We start from the raw sequence: 24,691 nt of genomic DNA on the forward strand, positions 1-24,691 counted from the left end.
CAGGAATTGGGTGTCAAGAAGCCTTCCTGAAGGCTTCTCTCATGGGAGCATTTTAGTCATGCTCTACCCAAAACATGGAAACAGCTTGACAAGCAAAAACCATGGCTTTCTCTTTTGGGTGGCCATGGCTTTGAGGTTGATGGCGGGCTTTCCTTGCCAGGAGCTGAGTCTAGATTAAAGGGCTTTAGGAAGCCATGGAGTCCTGGGCTTGTGGGCCTCTGTCCTGTCCCTCACTTGGGAATCAGTGACAAGCACATGGTGTGATGGACCATGGTAGTTCTCGTCACTTATCTCATCTTAGTTGCTTGTAGCTGAGGGCTGGGTCCCTGGGGTGAGAACAGGGCTGTTTTTACTATATGCCCTGGGATCAGGCCTCAGAGAGTACCTGGGTAAGTGTGTGAGGGACCAGGAGGGAGGCAGAGAGTGGAAAGCTGCACCTCTCCACCAGCTGTTATCAGCCTTCCTGTGAGAAGGGAGGCTATGTAGGCCATAGAGTCTCAACTCCTACACGTTTCAGAAAGGGTTCTGCTCTCCCCATCTTTTTAGTTCTAATCTGGAGTTTCACTACTTTTGAGTCATGGGATGTGAAAAAAAAAAAAACTTATGGTAACCTCAAACACTGGTAAATCTCTGGCCTTGATGGGTCCCAGTTAAAGCTGACTAGAGGAGAGACAGCTGAGAAAAGATCTGGCCTAAGGACAAGCTGAGGGCCTAGGTGAGACAGTATGTTCCTTGTCTGCACTCCTGTCTCCCCCTCCCTCTCCCTCTCCCCCTCCCCCTCTCCCCCCTCTATCTCTTTGTCAGTCTGTGTCTCTCTGTCTCTAGCTCTATGGCTCTTTGCCTTGTAAGCAGGAAGTGGTCAGGGAGAAGCCCGTACACCCACGGTGAGCCTTTTTTTCCTGCTTTGTTACCAAGTACCACGAGAGCCCTTTAAAGATATTTATGTCCTCCATTCTACATCTGAGGACACTGGGGTCCAGAGAAGTTTACTCTGTCCTGCCCTGCTCAGTGCCACCTTGAGAATGGCATGAAGGGCCTAGGGTGTGTCCTGGCATTGGGTGGGGGCGAATTCCAGAATGATCTATTTTGCTCCAGCTCAAAAACAAACAAACAAACCATCCATTCAAATCCTCATAGTCTCTGTTGTCACAGAGCAGGTAGCATCTTGGAAAGAACCAAGTGTCCCAACCGTGAACCTAAGGAAGCCCTGGAAAAAGGACAAGCCCACGGGTGCCTGGTGCCTGGTGCCTGAGGTGCGAGGGCCACCATCTTAGCAATGGGCTTGAAATCTGAGTTCAAGCTATGCTGTCTCATCAAGCACAGGTCTCTTCCTCACCTCCTTCAGCATGCAGCCACTTTTAGCGTACAAACTCAGACACATGCAACTTCACCGCCCATGTGCATGCAGACACACATGTACACATACGTGCATGTCCACACACATTCTCAGACACATGCAGACATGGTCAGCATATGTGCAGATACATATGTGAACAAATACATGTGCCCATGTGTACACACACATGCAAATACATTCAACATACATGCAGACATGTGTGCATGTGTGCACATAGCCACATACACACATCTGGGCACAAGCAAACATTCCTAGAGTACATGAAGATACAGGTATGTGCAATACAGGTTTATATGTCCATTCACACACCTAGACACATGAAAATACTTACCATGTGTCCACTCATGTGTGCACACACATGCACATGTGGCAAGGATTCATAAGAAAGCTGTGTTTGTCCTTTGTTGAGGTCTGTGAGAGTACCACAACATTTTAAACAGACCAACCTCAGTGCCTCCCCCTGTCCCAGTAAGTTTTTCTCTCCTAAGGCACAAAACACCCACAAAGAGGGCTTAACTTTTCTCAAGTGATTTCTGTCTGTGACTCTGTCTTGTCTCTGTACTTCTGCTCAAGGTGGAATGAGATTGTAAATCCATGGATAGCCACAGATGGGCTTGGGGCTCATCAAATGTAGTTACAGTGACTGAGGAACCATCCAAGGTCCAGCTGCTCCTCCAGGGGTTCCCAGGGCTCTCCAGGCCTTGGGTCTCAGCTGCTCCTCCTTCGACTGTCCTTCCTGTAGCTATTATCCCTTTCTCATGCCATCTGGCTTGTTCTAGAACCAGAGCTTCCAGAGATGACTTTAGTGCACCCCAGTTCTCTGATGTGGACTAAATAGTGCCCCCCTGCCCTATGTCATCCAGAACCCTAGGATCTTTAAGAAGATGGTTAAGAGAAATGAGGTCATTAGGATGAGTTCCAACCCGATCTGACCAGTATCATCATAGGAAGAGGACAGTAGGACACATGTACAGAGGGAAGGACACATGTGTGGAGGGAAGGACACATCCACAGAGGGACAACATATGAAGAACAGGAGGAAGACTGCCATCCCATGCAGAAAGAGAGGTTCCAAATAAACCAGTCCTGACTGATGCCTCAGCTCAGATGTCCCTCCTCAGCATAGATTCCCACCTCGTTCAGGACCAGGACCACAAGCAAACAAGTTTCTGCTTCAAGTCTGTGATATTTATTTTGGTGGCCTGGCCCGACAGCCCACCTGTGTACACATGACTCAGGGTGTACCACAGAAAGAAGTGGGGCTGCAGAGGTTTCTCAGTGCGGTGGTGGCCATGCTGTGAGTCTGGGATCTTCCTAAGGCAGGGTGTCACCCTCCCTACACCTTGCAATGGCCCCAGAGTGAGGCAGCACATCAGGCTTTGCCTTCTGCTCACTTCTATGCCATTTGGAGAGGAAACATGAAAGACAGAAGGGCGTAAAACATCTGTGAAGCGAAGGGCATGGTGGCTACTGTGAGGCATGGAGTCCAGAGACCTTGAGAACCTTCTGACCTATGGGGGTGGCTCTGGGGGTAGGTGAGTCATGATGTTAGCCAGGTGGACTCGGGCACATGTGTGTGAGCGTAGATGAAGGTGGTCCCCTCTAGGAAAGGAAAATAGCTTTGGAGGGGGGTTGCGACTAGGGGCAGGGGTCAGAATCCTTGTCAAGCTTTTGGATTTTCTGAACTAGATCTAGGGACCCAGGGAGAGGGGGTTGGGGATGTGAGGGACTGGTTGAGGGAAGATCTGGTTCTGAATATGCAAGGATAGGAAGGGTGAGTTGGAGGGAGGGGAACTCGGCAGTCCTCTGAGACCAGGGCCTCCATAGGGACAGACCTTCCCCTCTGTGTTTCTTGGTCCACCTCTAGCTTGCTCAGAGGTTCCCAGAAGAGCAGCTGGCCTCAGGGTGAATGGGCACACGGGAAGGGACTGCTCCGGGGATACATCCAGACTCCTAATCCTGGCTCCATTCTGGGTTATCTCGGCAGCCTGAATGGCTCTCAGGGTAGACCTCAGCAACCCGGGCTGTGATGTCTGGTCTCGAAAAGACCTGGTTGATGGGAGTTCACCGCTCCTCTGGGGTGCACATCTGCCTCTAGCATTGGGAAGCATGAATTGCAACATAAACTCAGCTTCCATAGCGCCTACCCTGCTTCCAGTCTTGTCTTTTAATTTCTATGCACCCCAATCCCTTGTCTTTCTCCAGGCCTGGCCTCCACACCCATTCTTCTGCTCTGCTTTCTAGGTACCTTCCAGACTTTTCCATCCTAGCAGCCCCTGCAGTCCTCCACTGGTCTCCACTTTCCTTTGGAAGCCTGTATATGACCTGGGGGCTACTGAGGGCCAGCCTCCACTAGCACTATCCCAGCCTGACACTCTTTGCACCTGCTTCTGCACCCCAGTGGGTCTCAGCAGCCCGCTAAACCCATGATGCCCAAATGCTTCTATCTCAGGCCTTCCTGGAGTCTGGTTCTACCGTACCCAGTCATTCCCGGAAAGAAGGGGCTCTGGGAAGGGGAGCCCCCATTTCCCCTCCTGTTCTTCCAAGAGTTAACAGGCCGGATAGGAAGCCGGCTCCCGGAAAGGGGACGGATATCTTGCCTTTTATCCGGGTTACAATGCTGAAAGTGAGCCAGTTGAGGGCAGGGCTGGAAGCCAAAACCCAACCACCAGCCCCCCCCCCCAAATAAAATTATGAATGGGCCCAGCTTCACAACAATACGGGGACCGTGGTGGAGGAGGGACCCTCCAGCCTGTTGACAAATGGCAAGGTCAGGCCCCCTGTCCCTCGTAAACAAACACGCACAATGCCCGCTTTCCTCCGGAGAGAGGCAGCTCCTCTCCAGGGCTGTCCCCTGGGTCTCAGCCTTCCCCTGTCCCTCATCCTTGGGCTGTCGGTCCTGCACACCCACTGCTGCTTGCTTCCTCAGGGAAAGGCCGGTTCTTTGTGAGTCCTCACTTCCTCCCCCTGTGGGAACCGCTCCTGAGCCGAGGGACATCTGCCTTAAGGCATCTTTCTCAGGGGCCTAAGGTGGGAAAGAGGAGGGAGTGGGGCTGCAGGGAAGGGGGCTGTGACCTAGATCTGGGATTGTCATCACGACCCTGGGGGAGAACAATGAGGGGACCCTCAGCTCCCCTGGCTGGGACTTTCCTCTCCCACCACCTCCTTTGTGTGCTATGGGGAGGGCAGGGGATTTCTTCTCTTGGTTGCTTACTTTGGTTCCCCCCCCCCCTTTTTTTTAAAGAAACGTTGTTTCGCAACTGCCCCCCCACACTCCCTGACTTCCCTGGCCCTAGAGTCTGGAGGGGCTGTGTACCAACAGAGATGGACCAGGCAGAGGATGATGATGGGATTTAGGAGGGAATGTTCTGAAGGGGAGGGAGCATTGCATGCTGAGGGGTTGCTTTTGTGGAGTGACCGACAGCTCCCTGCAAGGTGTCTGGGGGCCTAACTGAGCAAATCAAACATGGCAGGTAGCAGTGGCTATTAGACGGGTGGGGACACCAGGACAAAGAGCTCTGTCAGGAGGGGACGCTAGACAAGCTAGAACATCCTGCGACTCTTTCCCGCTTCTCCCCTGCATGAAAGGAAAGGACGTGACTGCTCCTGGGTACGATGGAGGAGAGAGTTTATTGTAGATAAAAGGGACAGCATCTCCAGAGGCAGAGTGGACATGACCCTGAACTGTGGCATGTAGGGAAAAGGAAAAGAGGGGAACCAGGTGCTGCAGGCAGGAGGCCTAAAGGTACAAAGAGAGCCTGTAACCAAAAAGTGATTGGATTATATGGGGAAGAGCAGCTCAGCCTCCTGGGCTGGAGAAGTTTAGGGTAGGATGTGGGGTATGCCGGCCACACCCTGCAACAAGTAGGGACTGAGGGATGCTGGGAGAATCTGGCAGCCAAGTTCGTTTTGATATTTGAAACAGGCTCCTCAGCCTTTCGTTCCAGGGTTTGAAACCTAACTTCAGGAACCGAGTCCAAGGAATCCCTATCAATGTCCCTGGCAGAGCCTGTCCTCCACGCTCCTGACCTGTGATCAGAACAGATGTGGTACAGCGGCTTCCGAACACCAAGAAAGCCCCCCAAGAAGGTACGTCTCTGGTGAGGCCCACATCTAAGCACCAAAGTGAAGGCCGAGACCTTCTTCAGCAACTGGGGAAGGGCTCAGAAAGACTTCCCAGGAATCAGCCTTGCGAATGGAGCCCATTTTATCTCATGCTGAAGCCATCTGCCCCAGCACGGATCCCCCAAGTCCTGCAGCCCTGAGGATGCCTCCCTCCGTTGACTTTGAGAGCCGCGCTGTGCAGCACTAAGGTGCATGGAAGCTAAACAGGAACTGAAGACGCAGTGCTGGGCAGACACTCAGCTTCTAAATCAGGACATGACATGACCATGCAGCCCAGTGCCGGATCCCAGGTATCTATACCAGAGGATGTAGCGAGAGCCTGCGTTTGAACACTTGTGACTTTATCTGTAAATAGCCCCAAACTTCAAGCAGCCTGGATGGCCTTTAACGTGCGTCTGGCTAAGCAGCCTGTGGTTTATTGAGACCGTGGACACCACTTGCTCATAAAGCCGCACAGAGCTACACGCCCCCAAATGGAAAACTTGAAGAGTCCATATGTGGTGCCGCTGTCACCTTCAGGACCTACCCTTGATGTTATAGTGAGGGAAGCTGTAGGAAGCGACACCTAGCACCTCCGGTGTGTCATCTTACAGTTTTCTGTGGGTCTCATAATTCATTTAAAACAAAATATAACAATCAAAACTCGAAACACAGAGGGCTGGGGAAGATGGCTCAGTAGATAAAGTGCTTGGCCCACAAATGTGAGGGTCTCACTTCACCCCCTGCCCCAGAATCCATGTTAAAAAGCTAGGCATTGTAGAGTGTGTTTGTCATCCTAAGATCAAGAGGGCCGAGATGGTCTATTGACCAGCCAACCCGACCTAATCCCAAACTACAGGCCAATGAGGAGACCCTCGCTGGAGGGCACCTGAGGACCATCATCAGAGGTTGTCCTCTGGCCTCTACAACACACACACACACACACACACACACACACACACACACACACACACACACAGAGAGAGAGAGAGAGAGAGAGAGAGAGAGAGAGAGAGAGTGTGTGTCACACATGCATGTATGTATGTGACAGCCAGTTGCCAAGGAGCGAATTTTAGGTGCTACAGCAAAATGGTTTTAGGTTTTCTATCTCAGAGCAGGACGGTTTTCCATATCTTCTCAGACCCAGAGAGGCCTCCCCCAGGAGACAGGGAGGGGTGGGCCAGGCTGGCAGCAGCTCCCCACAGGGTCTGTTCTCTGTGCTCTATAGTTACACGCCATTCCACTGAAACCCTGATAAGCTCTGCTTCCATAGAGCTGGTGTGGACCACGCAGGTTGCCAGAGACTGTGGCAAAGCTATTCTCCTCTGTGTCTCTCAGAGCTGGCCTGGACATACAGTCAAAACCTTCCCATGATTCTTCTGGGGAGCATGGATGGAGACATTCTGTGTAGCTTGCCAAGGGGAACACAGGGTTTGCTTCCTGATGTCAGCTGCCACTCAGCCGCCATGCTGGGGATCTCAGGGTTACACGGCGGTCCTGTTTTTTGTCTTTTTTTTTTTTTTTTTTTTTTTTTTTTTTTTTTGCAGTGCTGTGGATCTAGCCTGGGACCTCATGCATGCTAAGCAAGCACCCTACCACGGAGCTACAACCCCAGCCTATATTATTTTTGAGGAACCTCCATACAGTTTTCTACAAATGTTAAGCTAGTCTACACTCCTATCAACGTTGTACGTGGCTTCTCTTTCTCCACATCCTTGCCAACACTTACAACTTTCCAACGTTGAGCATTCTGATGGATGGAGGTGTTAGTTCATGTGGTCTTGATCTATTTTTTTCCTGGTGACCGGTGGCACTGAGCTTTCTCAAAGGCTCATTGGCTGTTTTTCTATCCTTTTCTAAGAAATGTAGCTTAGACTGTGCTCACTTTTAAAAAAAAATTAGGTAGTCTTTTTGCCATTGGGTTGCTTGTTCTTTAAATTCTGGCATAATGGTTAATGTTACTTGTGTACTTGACAAAATGTGCACCCGCCCGATCAGAAAGTCCTGATGAGGGATTCTCTGGATCAGGGTGGCCTGGGGACCCTCTAAGGGATGCTATCAGTCAGAAGAAACGAAATAGGAAGCTCTACTTGAATGTGAGTGACACAGTAAAGGAGAGAGACACAGTGAGCAGTGAGCGCAGACACTGCGATTCTTTTGTTCTTGGCTGCCCCCCCCCCCACTCCCCCCCCCTCGCCACTGTGACCTCCTCATTGTGTTTAACTGGAACTGGGAACCACTTAAGACTTGTCTGCCCCAAGTATTTTATCACAGCATCAGAAAAGAAACTCAGGCAGCTACTAACCTCTTCTAAAACTGCCGACGCTTCCCAGTGTCACTTCACTAGGTGCGTGGTTTTTTCCTTGTCTTGGCCAGAGCATGTCTGTCTAGTGGAGTTCTGTCTCTGGCCTGTCGGCTTGGGTTGTCTGAGCTTCCTGCCTCAAACCCAAGCTTGTCTTTTTCACACAGTGTGTAGGGGACTTGAAGAAGGTGCTCTCAGGGGCGGGGGGAGGGGGTCTCCTGACACCACGGGCTTTGTGTTTATCGACATGATAGCTCTCTCAAGAAGTTCCACCCCAAAGGCATGGGCCAGAATTTATATCAAATAGTCCCAGTTTGGCTCTAAGGGAAGGGCCAAGAGTTTCTTCATAGCCAATGGTTCCTACGGCCCTTTCTTGCAAGATGTAAGGACTTGTCTCTTGAAGTGTAGTTGCTAAGCCTCACTGAGATAGCCAAGGCATCCAGCCACCTCCCCAGGGACTTCAACATCCTTTGAAGCACACACCTGGCAGCCTCGTCTAGCTGTTATTTGGAAGGGCGACCGTCTGTTATTCAGTTGCCCCTTTGGGCAGGAGTACCGGAGGGAAGGGATTTCTCAAAGGCCCTACTTTAAGAAATGGTTGGTTAGCACAGGGCATGCCGTAGGTATCATGAGTGAGGACAGCAGGTCCCAACTCAGGTCAGAATGGGCAGGGGTTCTCACGCACCCTCAAAAACACTAGGCCATGCGGTTCTGGACCCAGGGGGCCCTGCACAAACTGCTGAACCAACCAAGGACAATTCATGCAGTGAACCCACACCCCCTGTTCAGACCTAGCCAATGGACAGCTAATTTTCCACGGTTGTGGAGAGAGCAGGGATTGCCTCTGACGTGAACTCTGGTGCCCCCAATTTGATCACTTCCCCTTGGTGGGGAGGCCAGGTGGCACACAGAGGAAGGAGAAGCAGGCTATCTGGATGAGACCTGATAAACTGTGGTCATACGGTGGGGGAGGAGGTCCCATTCTCTGAGAGGTCTAGGGGAGGGGAATAGGGCGGAAGAGGGAGGGAGGAGAGAATGGGAAGATACAAGTGAAAGGATAACAATCAGGATGTAATCTGAATAAATTATAGTATAAAAAAATGAAAAAAAAAAAAAAAAAAAAAAAAACACTAGGCCAGTGGAGGTCAGTGCAGGCTGGGAGGCATTGCTCCACCCCATCCCCACCCCCACCCCGCTCTTCCTCATAGCTCATACCCTGGGCTCAGCTTCAGCACTGCCTGTGAGACAAAGTCACTTTGTGGGATGAAGTGTCCCTGCACTCAGTCACAGGACTGCTTATCCCCAGTCTTCCAGGTCACAGCAGCCTCTGACTGCACTGCACTCACAGAAGCAAAATTTGAAGATGTCCAGCTTCCCTAAGACCCAGTCCAAGAGCCACCTGCCCTTCCTCACCTTCTCGGCAGAGGAACACACACACACACACACACACACACACACACACACACACACACACACCATTCAGACTGACTCAATACAGCACAAGGAAGAGAGGGAGGGAGGGAGCGGGTGAGCACAGCTGAAAGCCAAGGCCGGTTTCCATTTCCCAGGGCAAGCAAGCTGGAAGGGCTCAGGAAGAAGCTCCGAGTGTCCAACTGCTTCCTGTACCTCTTGACCTTCAGCTACGAGGCACGACCTTTGCAACTTGTTGAGCGCAAATGGCCCCTAAAGGAAATCCTCCAGAAGAGGACCCTGCTCCGATCTCTCACGCTCAGGACCTTGTACGCATGCTCTGAGAGAAGACACTACCAGACAGTCTCAGGAGCAAGGCCTTGAAGGTGGCCCTGGGGGAAGGCAGGGCCTTATTCTAACTGTGGGGGGCAGGAAAAGATCTTAGTAGGAGTAGCTGGGATTTAAGAACCCATTTCCCAAATGTGACAGAGGCAGGAGAACTGAGTCTACACCCCCCCCCATCCTGGCACACATACACACATGCAAAGCCACCTTCTTCTTTGCAGTACTGTGTAGTCTGTATACACACACACATGCACGCACGCACACACACACACACACACACACACACACACACACACACACACGGAATGGAAACTGTTTCTGGAAAAATGTAATGTGGCAGAAACCCCAATACCATATGCAAAAGCCAAGGCGTTTCTCTTGAGGCAGCAGGCAGGGAGGTGAAAGGCAGGCAGGTGGGGAAACTGCGGGAAATCCTGATTCCAAAGTAGGGAGAAGGCTTGATTACCTATGCCTAAAGAGCAAAGGGGTTCTGGCTGGGGGTGTCCCGGAACCTACTTCAGAATTCCCAACCCAAGTCCCAGGACTCAGAACACCCTTGACATTTTCTTTAAGACAACAGTTAGCTAAGACATAGTGGTTCACTCCCAGCATTCCAGATTTGAAGGAGCCAAGTTCAAGGCCAGAGCAAACTATGAAGCAACACCTATCTAAAAACAAAACAAAACAAAAACCTCCAAACCACAGAGAAGGAAGACCAAAAACAAAACAAAACAAAAATAAAGCCCACAGCTCATGACTGCCACCAAGTGGTGGAGAGCAGAACAGCAGGACCGTGTACCTGAAGATCCTGGGTCCTTGGTTTGCAGCAGCCTTGCATGAGTGTGGAGGCCTCCGGTGAGCCTGACCCTAGAGTTCCTCTCTAATATATTCTCCTTTGAGGATTTGAGGTGCCCGGAGGTTACTGAGACACTCCATCTGTCTCACTGCCAAAAGGCTGGGGCCAGGCTGCCCTAACCTATCTGGCAGGAAAGGAAACTGCAGCTCAGAGACTTGCTGCGAGGGAGCGTCTGGCTTTGCACCTGCTGTTTCTTGGGTCTAGCATGCTAGCTTTCAGATCTTTACTGATTTGAGACACATTACGAAAGTATGCAGGCTTGAGGTCAAGGGCATTGAGCTCAACTCAGAAGTGAAAAAGCTGGATACTGGGATTTGCCCCATTCAACCCATGGTGGCCTGGACCCAAGGGCAACCTTTCTCTGAGAGGGGAGATAAGCCTCTGCTTTAACGATGTCAGCTGAGACACAGTTCAGCTGCCATTGAGCAGGGTCAGCTGGCTTGTGGGGTCGAGCTGCGGCTATGACAGAACTCTTAGCAGTTGTCGGCAGGCACAGCGTAGGACCTAGCTCTTCACTTCAGGGCTGTGTCTGTCACTCCTCGGGTGCCCTGGTACTTAGAGGCCCCTTGAAGTTCTCCCCCTTGGGAGGAGCTGCGTTCTTCCCTGCTTTGAGCCACTCTGCCATCTGGTGGCCAAATTTAGGAATGACACAGCCCCGCCAGAACCGGCTCATCTCACTAGCTTGTTGGCCACATCCTCACATAGTCTGCCCTTGACTTCCTCCAGGCTCCTCTCTGTTTGTGAGCTAGCTCTCTCTTAGAACCGGTTACCAAGGAGTTCTCCTCCCCAGGCCCAGCCTTTCTCTGTCACTGTTTCTACCTGTCATAGGTAGTGACAGTTTTGTGCTGTATCTATCCTTCCTAGTAGTGTGTTGGGGCATGCATTCTGTTTCCAACTTCATCCAGGTGGCTGAAGCAGATTGGCATGACTCAGCAAATGTTTGACAGCTGAGTCATGACAATCAAATACGCTTTCTCTAGACACTTACTGGTTGGTGTGACTGCAGGTAGCTTTATGCCGTCTTCTAAGGCAGTTTTTCTGTGTATAACTCTATTCTTGCCTTACAAACATTTCACAGCAATACTACAAAGATACTAATAATTAATATTCCATACATACATATGTGTATATATGGATATGTGGATATATGTATATTTGTGTATATACATACATACACAAGTCACACTTGGTCTTCTCTGCCATTATATGGCAGGTTAGAAGCTGGACTGTGCATTCCACTTCTTGGGACTCGGTGACTCAGTAAAATAAGTGACTTGTTCAAGATCAGCTCCCGAGGATACTCTGGGTCCTCTGGCTTCACAATGAGTCTCATGTTTTCCCTCCTTGGCACCTGGGAGTCAGGAGACAATCATATGACATGTTCTGGGGACAGTGGCAATGTAGCGTGGGCAGAGGGAACTGCCAGTTCTCAGCATTGCCTCTTGCTGCCTTGGTCAGATGGCAGCAAGAGTTGAGGGGGGTGACTTTGTGTGTGTGTGGGGGGGGTCATGGTGCATCTTAAACTCTCAAATTGGGGCTCCAGCTGCAAATTCACTTCTGGAAGTCTCTGCTTCCACAGTCTGCCCTCTGTCCATGTCTGTGTCCAGATCTCCTCCATAAGGACAAGGGGCGCCCTGCACTCAGTCTCCTTCATGACCTCATTTCACCTTAATGGCATTTTAAAAGACCCCTGTGTTAGTACAGAATACCTGAGAGAAAGCAACTAAGGGGGAGTTATCCTGGCTCACAGTTGAAGGGTACAGTTGTCATGGCAGGAAAGGCCTGGCGGCAGGAGGGGCTGGAGGCAGCCGGTCACTTGGCATCCGCGGTGAGGGAACAGCGAGGAATGCTGGGGGCCAGCTCACTGTCACTCCAGCCCTTGGAGAGTCACCACCCACATTCAGCTAATCTAATGTGAAAACTTCCTCACTGGCCTGTTCAGAGATCTATCTCCTGGGTTATATTAGCTCTGTTAGGCTGACAAGCACTAATAACCATTACAGCCCCCATCTCCTTCTCCAAAGACAGTTGTGCTGTGAGGTGCTGGGGGAAGGGTAGGACATTACCATAAGACCATCACGGGTGACTGATTTTCCCCACTCTCCCAATCAGGTGCATGCCACCTTTCTGCAACACCACCTTCTTTCTCTCTGTTTTTCTGTTCACTCTTCAGGCAACCTGAGATCTGCCCATCCAGAATAGAGAAGGGGTGGTCGGCCAGGAGGGTAGAAAACACAAGGTGCTCTAGAGTCCTGTGCAAGCAGAGAAACACACAGGTACAAAGGTCCCATGGTACAGTGTTATCTCTGCAGACGCACCAGTAAAATCTTAAACTGAAGACTGTCTGTCTAGGGCTGGGTGGCCACCAACATATCCCCACCAAGTGGCAGGAGGGTCCTCTCAGAGGACTGATGGAGAGCCTGTGGGTCCAGGCAGCTCAGTAGCTGCTGTTACGTGCTCCCGTTTGTCTCCACTCATTTTAGAGTGAGTCTTTTCCGGATCCCAGACCTTAGTCTCTTAATCAGTTGGATTAGGATTAAAGCCAAACTGTGTGATATAAAGGATGGCATGGTTCCCATATCCCGTGTCACCCAAGCCGTGTGAACTTGGCCAAGTCACTTTACCTCTTTGTGACTCATTTTCTCCATTTCATAAACAAAAGATCAGGTGGTTTCTATTCTAGGACCATTTCTAAATTCTCTTTAATTTATCAGTTAAAAAAAAAAAGGCTATGTGTGTGCTCGTGTGTGTGTGTGTGTGTGTGTGTGTGTGTGTGTGTGTGTGTGTGGGTGTGTGTGTGTACCATGCGTGTGTAGGAACACAGAGAGGTGAGAAGAGGGCATCTGATCCTGTGGAACTGGAGTTACAGTTCAGGCATGTGGGTCCCGGAAACTGGGCCTGAGTCTTCTGCGAGAGTGTGAGCACTCTTAACTGCTGAGCAGTTTCTCCGGCCTCCAAGGGTGATGGGTTGGAAAGGACTTCAAATGGGGGGCGGGGGGGTGAAAGGTCTCACAGTTACTGTGCAAACAAATCACTAGCTAGAGAAAGCCCCTCCCATAAGACATTTCCTTGAACCTGGCAAGTGACCAAGAATGACAACCATCAGGCTGACCAAAGTGAGCTGTCAACAGTCATTTCCACCTGGCTGCAGCTGCAATTCCGCAACTAAACTGGGCCTCCATCCCATCTTTGGACTCCTCCTCTTTCTGTCTTCACCCCAAGTTCCTCAATGTTGGTGCAGACTTGTAGTGAGTCCCAAAGCACATTCCCTGAGAATAGATCATTTTATTCCCAGTTGGACAAGGCTCTGAGCAGTGCACAGGACAAAAGACAGGGCAGGAGTACGCTTTGGGGGAAGCTCAGTGCTGAGCATCTGGAATAGTGGCTGCGCCCTCTGGTTTTCTTTTTGGCTGGGACCTCTGGAGCCTGATCATCCAGGGGCTTTCCCTCTATCTGGGCTATTTTCCAAATCCACCTGGTATAGTTTGCCAACACGGTGTATATCCCTGGGGAGCCCTTTTGTCCACAGCTCCTGCCCCAGCTGATGATGCCCACCTGGTACCATCTATTTCCAGACTCTGTGTTACAGACAAGCGGTCCCCCACTGTCACCCTGTGGGAGAGAACACAGCTCAGTACTAAGTCCATTTTAAGTGGCCCATTGAGGCTGGGGCCCAGCTCATTCACGAGAAGGCATCCACTGATTTTGCCTACTCCAGGCTATCCTGTAACTTTTGTTACCACTGACCAAGGTGACCACCCCATCCTGGCCCCATGAGAGAAATGTGATGCTGACCAGAAGCTTATGGAGTCACAGGGTGCAACACGCAATGCCAGCAGTGTGCAGGATCAAAGAGAGAGGGGCTGCTGAGAAAGATACTCCAGAGAGGTACAGAAGACAGGCAGAAGGAAAAGTGGCCCCGGGATGTAATTAAAAGACAAAAACAAACAAACAAAAACAAACAAACAAACAAACAAACAAAGCAGGCTCTGGACAAAGTAGAGAAGAAAAGTGCAGTGGGGGCTGAGGAGAGGACTCAGTTTGGACCCAACTCCAGCAGGCTCCCAGAATCTACATTAAAAGAGCTAGGGACGGAAGCATACATTTGCAATCCCAGTGCCAGAGAGGCAGAGGTAAGTGGAAAAAGTAGTGGCATCCTCTCGGCTTAGGGTCCCCGAAGACTCGAAATCTTCTGAGGAATTGGAGCTGACGCTGGCCTGAGGCCTTGTGTCTACTATCTGCAACTGATCTCTTTTGGTTTGGTTTCAGCTTGCCTGTTTTCTTGTTTCGTTTTGAGGCAATGTCTCTCACTAGCCTGGACATGCCTGTTAGGTTGGTTGGCCAGAGAGCCCCAGGGAGTCTCTGTCTTCTTCATGCTGAACACAAGTTTATGCCGCCAGGCCTGGCTTTTCCACATGGGTTTGGGGACTGAACTCAGGCCCTCACATCTTCGTGGCAAGTGCTTTACTGACTGAGCCCTAATTTTCCCAAGCCTGCGTTCTAGATTCTTCCCAGGGAAGAGAGACACTCTTGCAAGTGAAACACCTAGCGGTTACAGGTTGAGGGAAGGGCTGCTACCCTCCCCCATTACCTGGCAGGCATCATAGCTCCCGTTATCATAGGAAGCACACAGCATGTTTGTGGTAAGCGACGGAAACACTTTGGAACATTGCTTCCAATCCGTAATACGCATGGGCACCTTCATCAGGTCACTTTTCATAGATGCTTTGTCATCTGGCACAGAGAGAGAGAGCGTATTGAGCAAGCTGCCACAGGAGGAGGGGGTCGGGAGGGGGCAGGGGGGCAGGGGGGAGGATGGTCTCTAGAAAGATAATGACGCTTGATTGTGGCCTGGAAACTGCCTCATACCCTCCTGCACAGGCCAGAACCACTCTCCTTCATGGTCCCCACAGACCCAGGCTTCACCGCCTTCAGATAGCCCACACCTGAGCTGTCTGCCATCACCTAAGCTTTTCTGACTAACCCCATGCCTTGCAAGAGCCCCTCCCATTCAGGACCTCAGTCCTCTTCCGGACCGACTCCACCAAGCTCGAGGATTTGACTTCCCCAGGAAACACACAAGGTGAGACTTCTTTATCAACTTCAATCACTACGGTTTACTGTGTAAGCACGGGACTCCATGCCTAGCTCCCGTTCACCATTGGAAAGCCATTTGTACTGTGGTGGGGAAAAAAAAAAACCTCAAAAACTTATCAATAGGTTTTCCAGCACTGATAGATTGACTGTATTGTCTTTTTAAACTTGAAAAAAAATTTACATGAATGTGTATGTATCTGTGTGTGCACAAGCACACGAGAGTGAGTGCCCATGGAGACCAATAGAGGGCATCAGATCCCCTGGAGCTGGAGTTACAGGCAGTTGTGAACCTCTCAACACGGGTGCTGGGAACTGAACTCAGACCCTCTGCAAGAGCAGTGTGTAGCTTCCCACCCCCCCCCCCGCCCCGCCCCTCCGCCAGCTGTCTCTCTAGCTCCTGGCTGGGTCTTTAGAAGGTGCCATGTTTACATCTGTGATAGTTCTCACACACAAGTGTTCTGTGTTCTGAACACTTGTTTTTCAGTGGATGGGGATAGTTTTGGAGGCTGTGGGGTCTTTAAGGGGTGGGGCCTGGTTGGCCAAAATACGTCTCTAGGAGCAGGCCGTTGAAGGTGAGTCTTGGTTTCTGGTTCTGTCCTGTTCTCTGTTCCTGGGCCTATTGCAGTGTGGGTTGTCTCTGCCCCATGTTACCGTCTCTGGCATCGAGCTGCTATGTCCTGCCTTCCTTGCAATGAACCAAGACCCTTAAAACTGTGAGCCAAAGCACAGCAAAACTATAACAACCAAACCAAACCAAACAAAACAACACAACACAACAACAATAAAACCTTTCTTCCCATGCGTTCCTGGAAGATACTTTAATCCTACACAAAAGTAATCAGTACAAAAGGGGTGATAGGAACAAATGTCCCAGCTTCCAGGAGCAAGAATTTGCCTGGATTCCTCAACTCTGATCACAGAAATTCATAATTACTCCCCTTACAGAGTGCTTTAACCTGGTAGGTCACCATCTGCTTCCTTCACTGCTTCTTTCATTCATCATGTCTGGAGCCAGCGGCCTTGCTCTCTCTACCTGTGTTCCTCTGCTAAGCTGCAGAGAGCAGAAGTCAAATTCCAGGCTCATCTCAAGGCTTGCTTCAACTTCAGGGCTGTGTGGCTCTTATTTCTCTCCTGCCAACTGCTTTGCTTGAGTGGCGCGCGCGCGCGCGCGCGCGCGCGCGTGTGCGTGTGTGTGTGTGTGTGTGTGTGTGTGTGTGTGTGTGTGTGTTCTTTGGGGACAGTGCAGTAGGGATTTACTCCTGCCTTCTGCTCCATATATGTTTCCTATTTTGACCAAGTAACAGCCTAACGTAAGTGACAGCAGATTCACTTCTAAGAGTGGCCGAGTAACACTTCAGACCATTAGGAGCACAGCCTGGGCGTGGGCATCATGAAAGCCTGGAGGGTCTACTGGGTGAGAAAAGAGCAGGGAGGCTTTTGAACAACTATGGTGGTTGAAACTCCATGAAAGACACAGATACAACTACTCTGTAAAGCTGCAGCATCTCTCTGGAACCCAGAAGTAGTTTAACTGAGGCTCCCAGAGAGCCCGATGTGTGGCGATTTCCTCCTATTGAAAGCCATTCCAAGCCAGGCATGGTGGCGCACGCCTTTAATCCCAGCACTTGGGAGGTAGAGGCAGGTGGATCACTGTGAGTTTGAGGCCGGCCTGGTCTACAAAGTGAGTCCAGGACAGCCAAGGCTGCACAGAAGAAACCCTGTCTCGGAAAAAAAAAAAAAAAAAAAAAAAAAAGAAAAGAAAAGAAAGAAAGAAAAAGAAGAAAGCCATTTCACTACCCTTTCGCTGTTTCCTGTTCTTCCACGATACTGCCCCCAGATCCTGTAGCTCTTACCCCAGGAGTTTCCCTGAGGCCCTGGGCACTCACATACCTGGGTTGGTGATGCCCCATCCCGCCACCCAGCATTCATGCCATCTGGAAGGGTCAAGCTGGAGAGGCATGCAGATGGGCACTATCAGGTCATTGAACTTGATGGGCTTGTCCAACAGCAACAAGGCAATGTCATTGTCCATGGTGAGTCTCCGAAAGTCTTTGTGCCGGACTATGGTGGTGACCTGTAGTACCGTGGGTGAAGTTCTTAAGTCGTTGGTTCCCACTACGACTGTCAGTTCTAGCGGGCTGGTGGCACAGAACCAGAGGGAAGGGAGGAAGAACAGACATCAGCGGGTCTGAAAACTAAAGCCAGCATAGTTCTAGAGGCCTTTAGGACTCATTCTACTGGGGTAGTTGCTGAGAAGGCTTAAAGATCTGATGAAGGCAGAAAAAGCATGTTATCTACTTTTCTTGTTGTTGACAAGAAACCAGGTGAGGAGAAGCTTATTTGGGCTCAGTTAACGAGCTAGTTCATCATAGCAGAGAAGGCACGGCGTGGGAGGGGGAGGTTACGTGCCCACATCTGTATGAACCAGGAACAAATGGAGATTATGCCTGGAGGTGGGCTGCATTATCAAGGTTTACCACACAGTGACACACTTCTTCCATTTAGGCCCAACCTCTGAAAGGTCTTCAACACAGCTGGAGGCCAGATGTTCAAACACACAGACACACACACACACACACACACACACACACAAAAAAAACCTGTGGGTGACATGTCACGTTGAGACCCTAACAGAGAAATGGACAGGAAGTAGACCTTTGTCCTTGTGGAATTCAGGCCTGAATGAGACACTAGGGTTGAACAGAGCAGAAGCTGGCTTCAGTTCTGGGCTCTCTGAAGAGCACCCCTGTGCTGGCTAGTTTTATGTCAATTTGACACAAACTAGAGTCATCTGAGAGGAGGGAACTCCAATTAAGAAAATGTCTCCATAAGATCAGGCTGTAAGCAAGCCTGTAGGGTATTTTCTTAATTAGGGATTGATGGGGGAGGGTCAAATGCATTGTCAATGAAGCAATCCTAGAACGGTGGTCCTGTGTGCTGTAAGAAAGCAGGCTGAGCAAGCCCATAAACAGCACCCCTCCATGGCCTCTGCATCAGCTCCTGCCTCCAGGTTCCAGCCCTGTTTTCCTTCCTGTCCTGACTTCCTTCAGTGATGGACTATGATGTGAAAGTGTAAGCCAAGTAAACCCTTTGCCCTCCAAGTTGCTTTTGGTTGTGGGGTCTCATCCGAGCAATGACAACCCTAACCAAACACCCACAAAGGACCTCTTAGCAGATCAAGCCAGCTGTCAGAGAGGCAAGGTGGTGGTACACACATCAGCAGTCGCTGTTGGTTTCATTACATCTACCAATCATTTAGAAACAAGGACCAGAGTTTCATCTGGAGCTTCCACTGGCCACACAAAGAATTTCCAGGAAAAAAAAAAAAGCATCAGTCAGAAAAGATGCCTATGGGCTTCTTGATTGTCTTAACCAGGTCTCAAGTTTCCTGCAAGAGTAGAAGCTCTAGCATTCTTGGTTTTGCCAGGAAGAATTCCTCCCCTTGGTGGGTCTGCAGAGAGAACCCATGACACCAAACATGGTCACCCTACCACATTTCACCCCGTTTTATATTTTATTTTGTTGTTTTGAGACAGGGTCTCGCTTGCCCAGGCTGGCCTCAAATGTGCGTCCCTCTTGCTTCAGGTTTCTAGTTCCTGGGATTAGAGGTTATGCCTCCCCTTCCTACAGTTTTCTGAACTTTCTGAAGGAGGTGAAGCTAAAAGCCAGAATTTCCTTCCTGCCTTTGTCTTACTGGACACGGACTTGGGCAAGCCATATACAGTCCTCAGGCCTTGGTTTCCCTATCTACAAAGTAATTCCTCTTACTTCTTTCCAAAGGTCCTTGTAGAGTCAAGTGAATTGACATGCAAAGGGCGTCCCAGCAGAGACCTTGGTGCATGAGTAATTGTCAGACAATGCTAGCTGCCCACTGGTAGCCCAGTACAAAGAGATCTCTATAGGAAGCCAAGAAGGAGGGTGACAGACAGCCAAGCTGTGGAGAAGTAGAACTTCCTCCTAGGAGCACTTGAATATCTTAGGAGAGACAGAGGGCCAAGCCCTCTGGCCCCATCAGCTGCAGGGGTTCCTGAAGAGGGCAGGGTGACCCCAGGCACTGTCTCAGGTCAGTTGCACCAGAGTCTCCAGACTGGAGGGGAGGAGGGGGAGTCACTCCTGTCTATCTAGGGCACGACTCACAGTCAGGTGTGGCTGAGTACATGCCACCACCCCACTCCCCCGGGACAAACTGGGCCCTCGATACTTACGAAAGCTCCTGCGAATAAAAGCAGTGGGCCACAGTGAGGATCCACCACTGGCTGAGGATGGAGCCTCCACAGAAATGACTGTTCTTTTCCTGAATGCTCACCTGCCAGGGAAACTCACCCACCTCAGCCTCCTGCCCTCCTATGATCCTGGAGTGTCGAGTTCTGCTATCATACAGGGGTCTCGTGCCACATTCTGTGGAAATGGAAAACCAAAAGAAAACACGGTCAACCTCTGCCAGGTCAGACTGGGTCTAGCTTGTAGGGAGATATCCCTGTGGATGGTTCTGGGGCCAGGACATCAAGACTTTCCTGTTGTGATAGGAAGGAAGGCCATGGCTCTGGATATGAGGTGAAAGTGTTAGCTGTGTCTTCATCCTGCATGGGCTCTCAGGCTGGCAGCTCCACCAAGCCTATCTCTACTCAGTGAACCCTGGAAGGCAATCCTTTCAAAAGCCAACTCCCAGGTGGCAGACAGAGCGTGACCACCAGGGGAGTACACCAGGTCTGGTTAACTGTGATGTAGGACCGGCAAATCTCTTCCCTTACAAATCAACAGAGATTTTAGTGGTGAAGTTAATCTGCTGACCACCAAGTGGCTGGTGGCACAGGCTTCTTGTCAGCATAAGGGCCCTGAGGAAACTAGAGGCAGGGCTGGGGAGATAGCTCACCTGGCAAAGCTCTGACTATGCAAGCACAAAGACGTGAGTTGGAATTCTTCAGATGCCATGTGAAAAAAAATTCAGGTGTGGTAGCGTGGTAGTGATATTAGTGCCGGGGAGACAAAGATAGCTACAGCCCTGCTGATTTCTGGCCTGCCAGCCTCACCTATGTGCTGAATTCCAGACCAGTGATGACACCCTGTCACAAAAGACAAAGTGGACAATACCTGAGGGACAATACCTCAGGTTGTCTTTTGGCCTTTACACACATGAGGAGGGAGAAAAATAGAAAACTCAGAGCCAGAAGTTAGTCCAGTCAAGGCAAAGAGAGACACTATAGTTCTGGCTCCAAGGAAGGAAGGAAAGACCCAGACAAGCCACTCAACACCAGATAAAGGACAGTGGCAGTTTCCCCCCAGTGCTCACAGAGGGCATGTCCTTCCACCTTTGCCTTCATCCTGGGATCCCCACGACATACTCCTGTCCTACATACCAGTGAGAAAAAACTGGTGTGACTTGAATTATTTAGGTTGTGCTGATGTTACAGAGGGCCTGGGTAACAAAGAAATGCACAAGACCTGCAAGGTGTCATGAAAGTGCCAGAACCCACTAGAAGCCTTTAATATTATCATCCGGTCCAAGTAGAACAGTTGTGTCGCTTGGCAGCTGGGGACAGAAACTGCAGCTGCTGGGCTGTGAAAGAAAGCTGAGACTTGGCAGTGTATGTCACGAGCCTTAAGCTGTCTATAGTAACATAAATATTTTCTTCGGGCCTTCTGGCCTTGAAATTCTTTCATCAAACACACTCACAGTGCTCACCTTGTGCCTGGCACTGTAGTGCTGCCCCAGACACAGGCCACACAGCCTGGTCAGTGGCCTGACCAAAGCGTAAAGCCCATCCACCTGCTCCTCAGTACTCTGTGCCTGGAATGTTCTCTCCTGCACTGCCTGCGTGCTCTCTCTCTCTCTCTCTCTCTCTCTCTCTCTCTCTCTCTCTCTCTCTCTCTCTCTCTCTCTCTCACACACACACACACACACACACACTCTCTCTCTCTCTCTCTACCCCCCCTCACTTAGGTGCCTTTACAAATTATTTCTTCAGTGAAGCTTCCTTCAAACTGGTCCCTGGCCTGGCAATTCCTCATTGTCTATGTGGCCTTAGATATCTCCACTGCATTACAATGACATCAGTTCATTGCAGAGTGTTTCTGTCAGCCACTGACCCCAGAATGCCAGCTCCAGGTGGAGAGAGCAGCATGCTTGTCTTGATGATGCTGTGTCCTGAGGATGGAACTTTGCCTTTCATAGAGAGGCACTCAACAACCGAAAGACTCAGTTCTCTGACTGAAGGATTCTATGCTGAGCCATGCTAATGAGGAAAATCTGCATATTGGAAGCTGTCCCCTGCAATGGGGTTCTTAACAGCAGACAGAAGACAAGGTGGTGTTATCTGTACCCCAAACTATTTCTCAGCCATTAAATGAGGGTCATGGGGCAGTTGTTAATGATGAAGGGGAAGTTCTTGAGATATAACCTTGAAAGAAAAAAAAAATCACGATAAAAGAAATCAGATTTTAAACTTGAGAGGCAGAGGCAAGCAAATTTCTGGGTTTGAGGCCAGTCTGGTCTAAAGAGTGAGTTCTAGGACTGCCAGGGCTACACATAGAAACCCTGTATTGAAACAAACAAACAAAAATCAGATTTGAGGGTTCAGTGAGATGGCTCAGTGGGTAAAGCTGCCAAGCCTGACCATCTGAGTTTCACCTCAAGGAAACTAAATGGTATAGGGAGCAACTGACTCCTACAAGCTGCTCTCTGACCTCCACATCTCTCTCTCTCTCTGTCTCTGTCTCTCTCTATCTCTCTCTCTCTCTCTCTCTCTCTCACACACACACACACACACACACACACACTCTCTCATACACTCACACACACATTCACACTCACACACACACTTGAACACACAATAAAAATATCATAACTTTAAAACATCATATTTGAGGCTTGCATGATTTATCTTGTTAAAATACGGATGTACAAGTGTGGGAGAAAAATACATCAAGATAACCTCAGAGAGCGGCTTGACTGACGGGTAACTGTATGCTCCAGGCCCCTCATTGTGATGCGGTGACGGCTTGCTAGGGGCATAGGTTCTGGGCAGACAGCAGAGGCTAATCCTGGCTTGTGCTCTCCTTATCCAGTGACTACCTTTGCTTATCTCTCCTCTTTTTATTCCTCAAACGGACACCAAGCACCGCCTCTTCCCCCCCCACACACACACTAGGCTAACCTACGGATCAATGTGATGATCAAGTGTCCCTCGAAGTACTCGGCACAGAGCCAAATCCTCAAGCCCCAGGTGTTTCAGGACTTCTCAGATCCATTTTGAACCGAAGTCCCCATGGCACTGGCAGACAAATCCTACTGTTCAGATCCCCGGTCCTGAGAACACCCCACAATGCCAGTGTGGAAGCTGCTGGAACACAGAGCCTGGATGCAATGGCAGCGGCTCCCACGGTGAGGAGTCGTTTGCACAGCTTGGAGCCTCTTCCCATTGGGCGCCAGAGGGACCAGTTCTGCCAATGGTGCCCCCATATCCTATTCCATGGAGTGGCCCCAGGCCACACCAAAGGCTGAGGAGCCAGCCTGGCTCTGCTCAGAGGCAGTCTGAAGAGGGCTGGAAGGAGGTCTGTGTGTTGCTCAGACTGGTGCCAGTCGGGACATGCTGTGTCCCTGTGAAACAGTTTTGGGCTAATTTCCTCTGAAGCTGTGAAATAAGCCTGGATTTGCACAAGGGGAGAATGGAGGCTGGGCAGCAGCGTGTGTTCATCACTCTGGAATTCTGACTGTGCCCGTGACGTGACCAACAGCCCTAAGCTCCTGTCACTTTGTCTTACCATCCACAATAGACTGTGAGTTTGAGTTGTGAGCCAGAATACATTGCTTTTGTCAGAGTATTTTATCACAGCAACAGGAAGAAAAAAACACACATTAAGTTACTTAGCTACTTCTTAGCCCAAGCTCTGGGCACTCCTTATTTGTTGCTATTGGTGAGGTAGAAGTTTAGTTTTCCAAGCCAAAACTCCAAGGTTAGACAGGTAACCCCTAAGAGGGATGGTAAGGGGGGGACCTCCTGGTGGCCTGCTAGCTAATTCACGGGTCATGTATGATGTTTCCTTTGTCCTTAATGCTCACCACATATTAATAGGATGAAGGGAGGCGAGGAGAGCAGGTATCCTGGCTGGCCCTGCTTGGGTCAGCAGCTCTGGCCAGAGGGAGAGGAGTCCACGTACCAACATTTGCTTCCAGGCTGTGGACAAACAGTAGCAGAATGATGGAGGGCAGGATCATGGCCTTGGCTGTGATGTGTGCTGGAGGTTAGGAGGCCGGGCTGAGTGAATGGTACCAGCTGGCAGCTCAGACTCCTTAAGTTGACCAGGCTACCGATGTCATAATGGCTGTATTGAGAACTCACATGAAGTCATGAAAACACCTCTGAGGTCATTTTTTTTTTTTTTCTGTGATGGGTAACTCAGGACTTCATCCTTGAAGGCTTTCTCCTTGGAACTTCCCTTATAGCTGGCTCGGCCCCCGTCCTTATCACGGAGACCTCTGTAGACATTTAGGTTTTGGCCCCATTGTAACTAATTCTTCTTAAGGTTCATGATGGCTTCTCTTGGGCTGGGCCTGTGTGGAACAGTGAAGATCCTATGCACATATCCACCTGCAAGAATTTGTCTGTAAGTGGTCTCCAGACTCGAAGAACATGGGTCTGCTCTGTGGGTTAGCTCCCCTGCCTTGCATCCTTCCCCAGGTTTGACCTCTGGAGAGGAGAGAGCAGAGCCAGTGCTGAAAAGGGCATGGGCTTTCAAACCTTGCCTGAAGAGGAAGCTGAACACTCATCTAGTCAGAGTGAAAATGTTGACTGTGGCCAGGGCCAATTGCAGCTGGGTTTGGGTACAATGACTGTTGAACTATTGTGCAAGACTGGAGGAGAAGCCGCGAGGCACCTCCGACATTCCCATCAGAGCGCAGCTTACTCTGTTAAATCAAAAACTGCTCTTCAGAAGAATAAACCACAGGACAGTCCATACTAGTCTATAGTAGGCTGTTTTGAGGTTTTTTTTTTTTTTTTTTTGTCAATGCAATTAATCTAACTCTCTTCATCTTAGCCTCAGGCAGACTCTTCAGACAAGAGCAAAGAGCAGCCACATCCATCACCAAAATAACATAAGAATGGTCTTCAGGCAACATTCTAACATTCTTCTCCTCTGAAACCTTTCGAGCCAAGCCCTCACAGTTCAAATTGCCCTCAGCACCACTGTCTTCCATGTTCCTACCAGTTTGACCCATTAA

The 24,691-nt window shown here is 50.1% G+C and overlaps 1 protein-coding gene across 1 annotated transcript; it reads right to left on the minus strand.

The window, feature by feature from the left end:
- Positions 1-13,659: 13,659 nt before the first annotated feature.
- On the minus strand, positions 13,660-23,823 carry Prss55 (serine protease 55). The gene is made up of 5 exons (XM_051161041.1): positions 23,629-23,823; positions 19,677-19,869; positions 17,362-17,609; positions 14,966-15,108; positions 13,660-13,986 (listed from the first exon to the last, which is right to left on the minus strand). The coding sequence occupies exons 1-5, from the start codon at positions 23,684-23,686 to the stop codon at positions 13,660-13,662; spliced, it is 969 nt and encodes a 322-aa protein (XP_051016998.1). The 5' UTR covers positions 23,687-23,823.
- Between the last annotated feature and the right edge of the window lie 868 nt (positions 23,824-24,691).

This window comes from Acomys russatus, chromosome 18 (assembly GCF_903995435.1).
Source record: "Acomys russatus chromosome 18, mAcoRus1.1, whole genome shotgun sequence".
Lineage (NCBI taxonomy): Eukaryota > Metazoa > Chordata > Mammalia > Rodentia > Muridae > Acomys > Acomys russatus.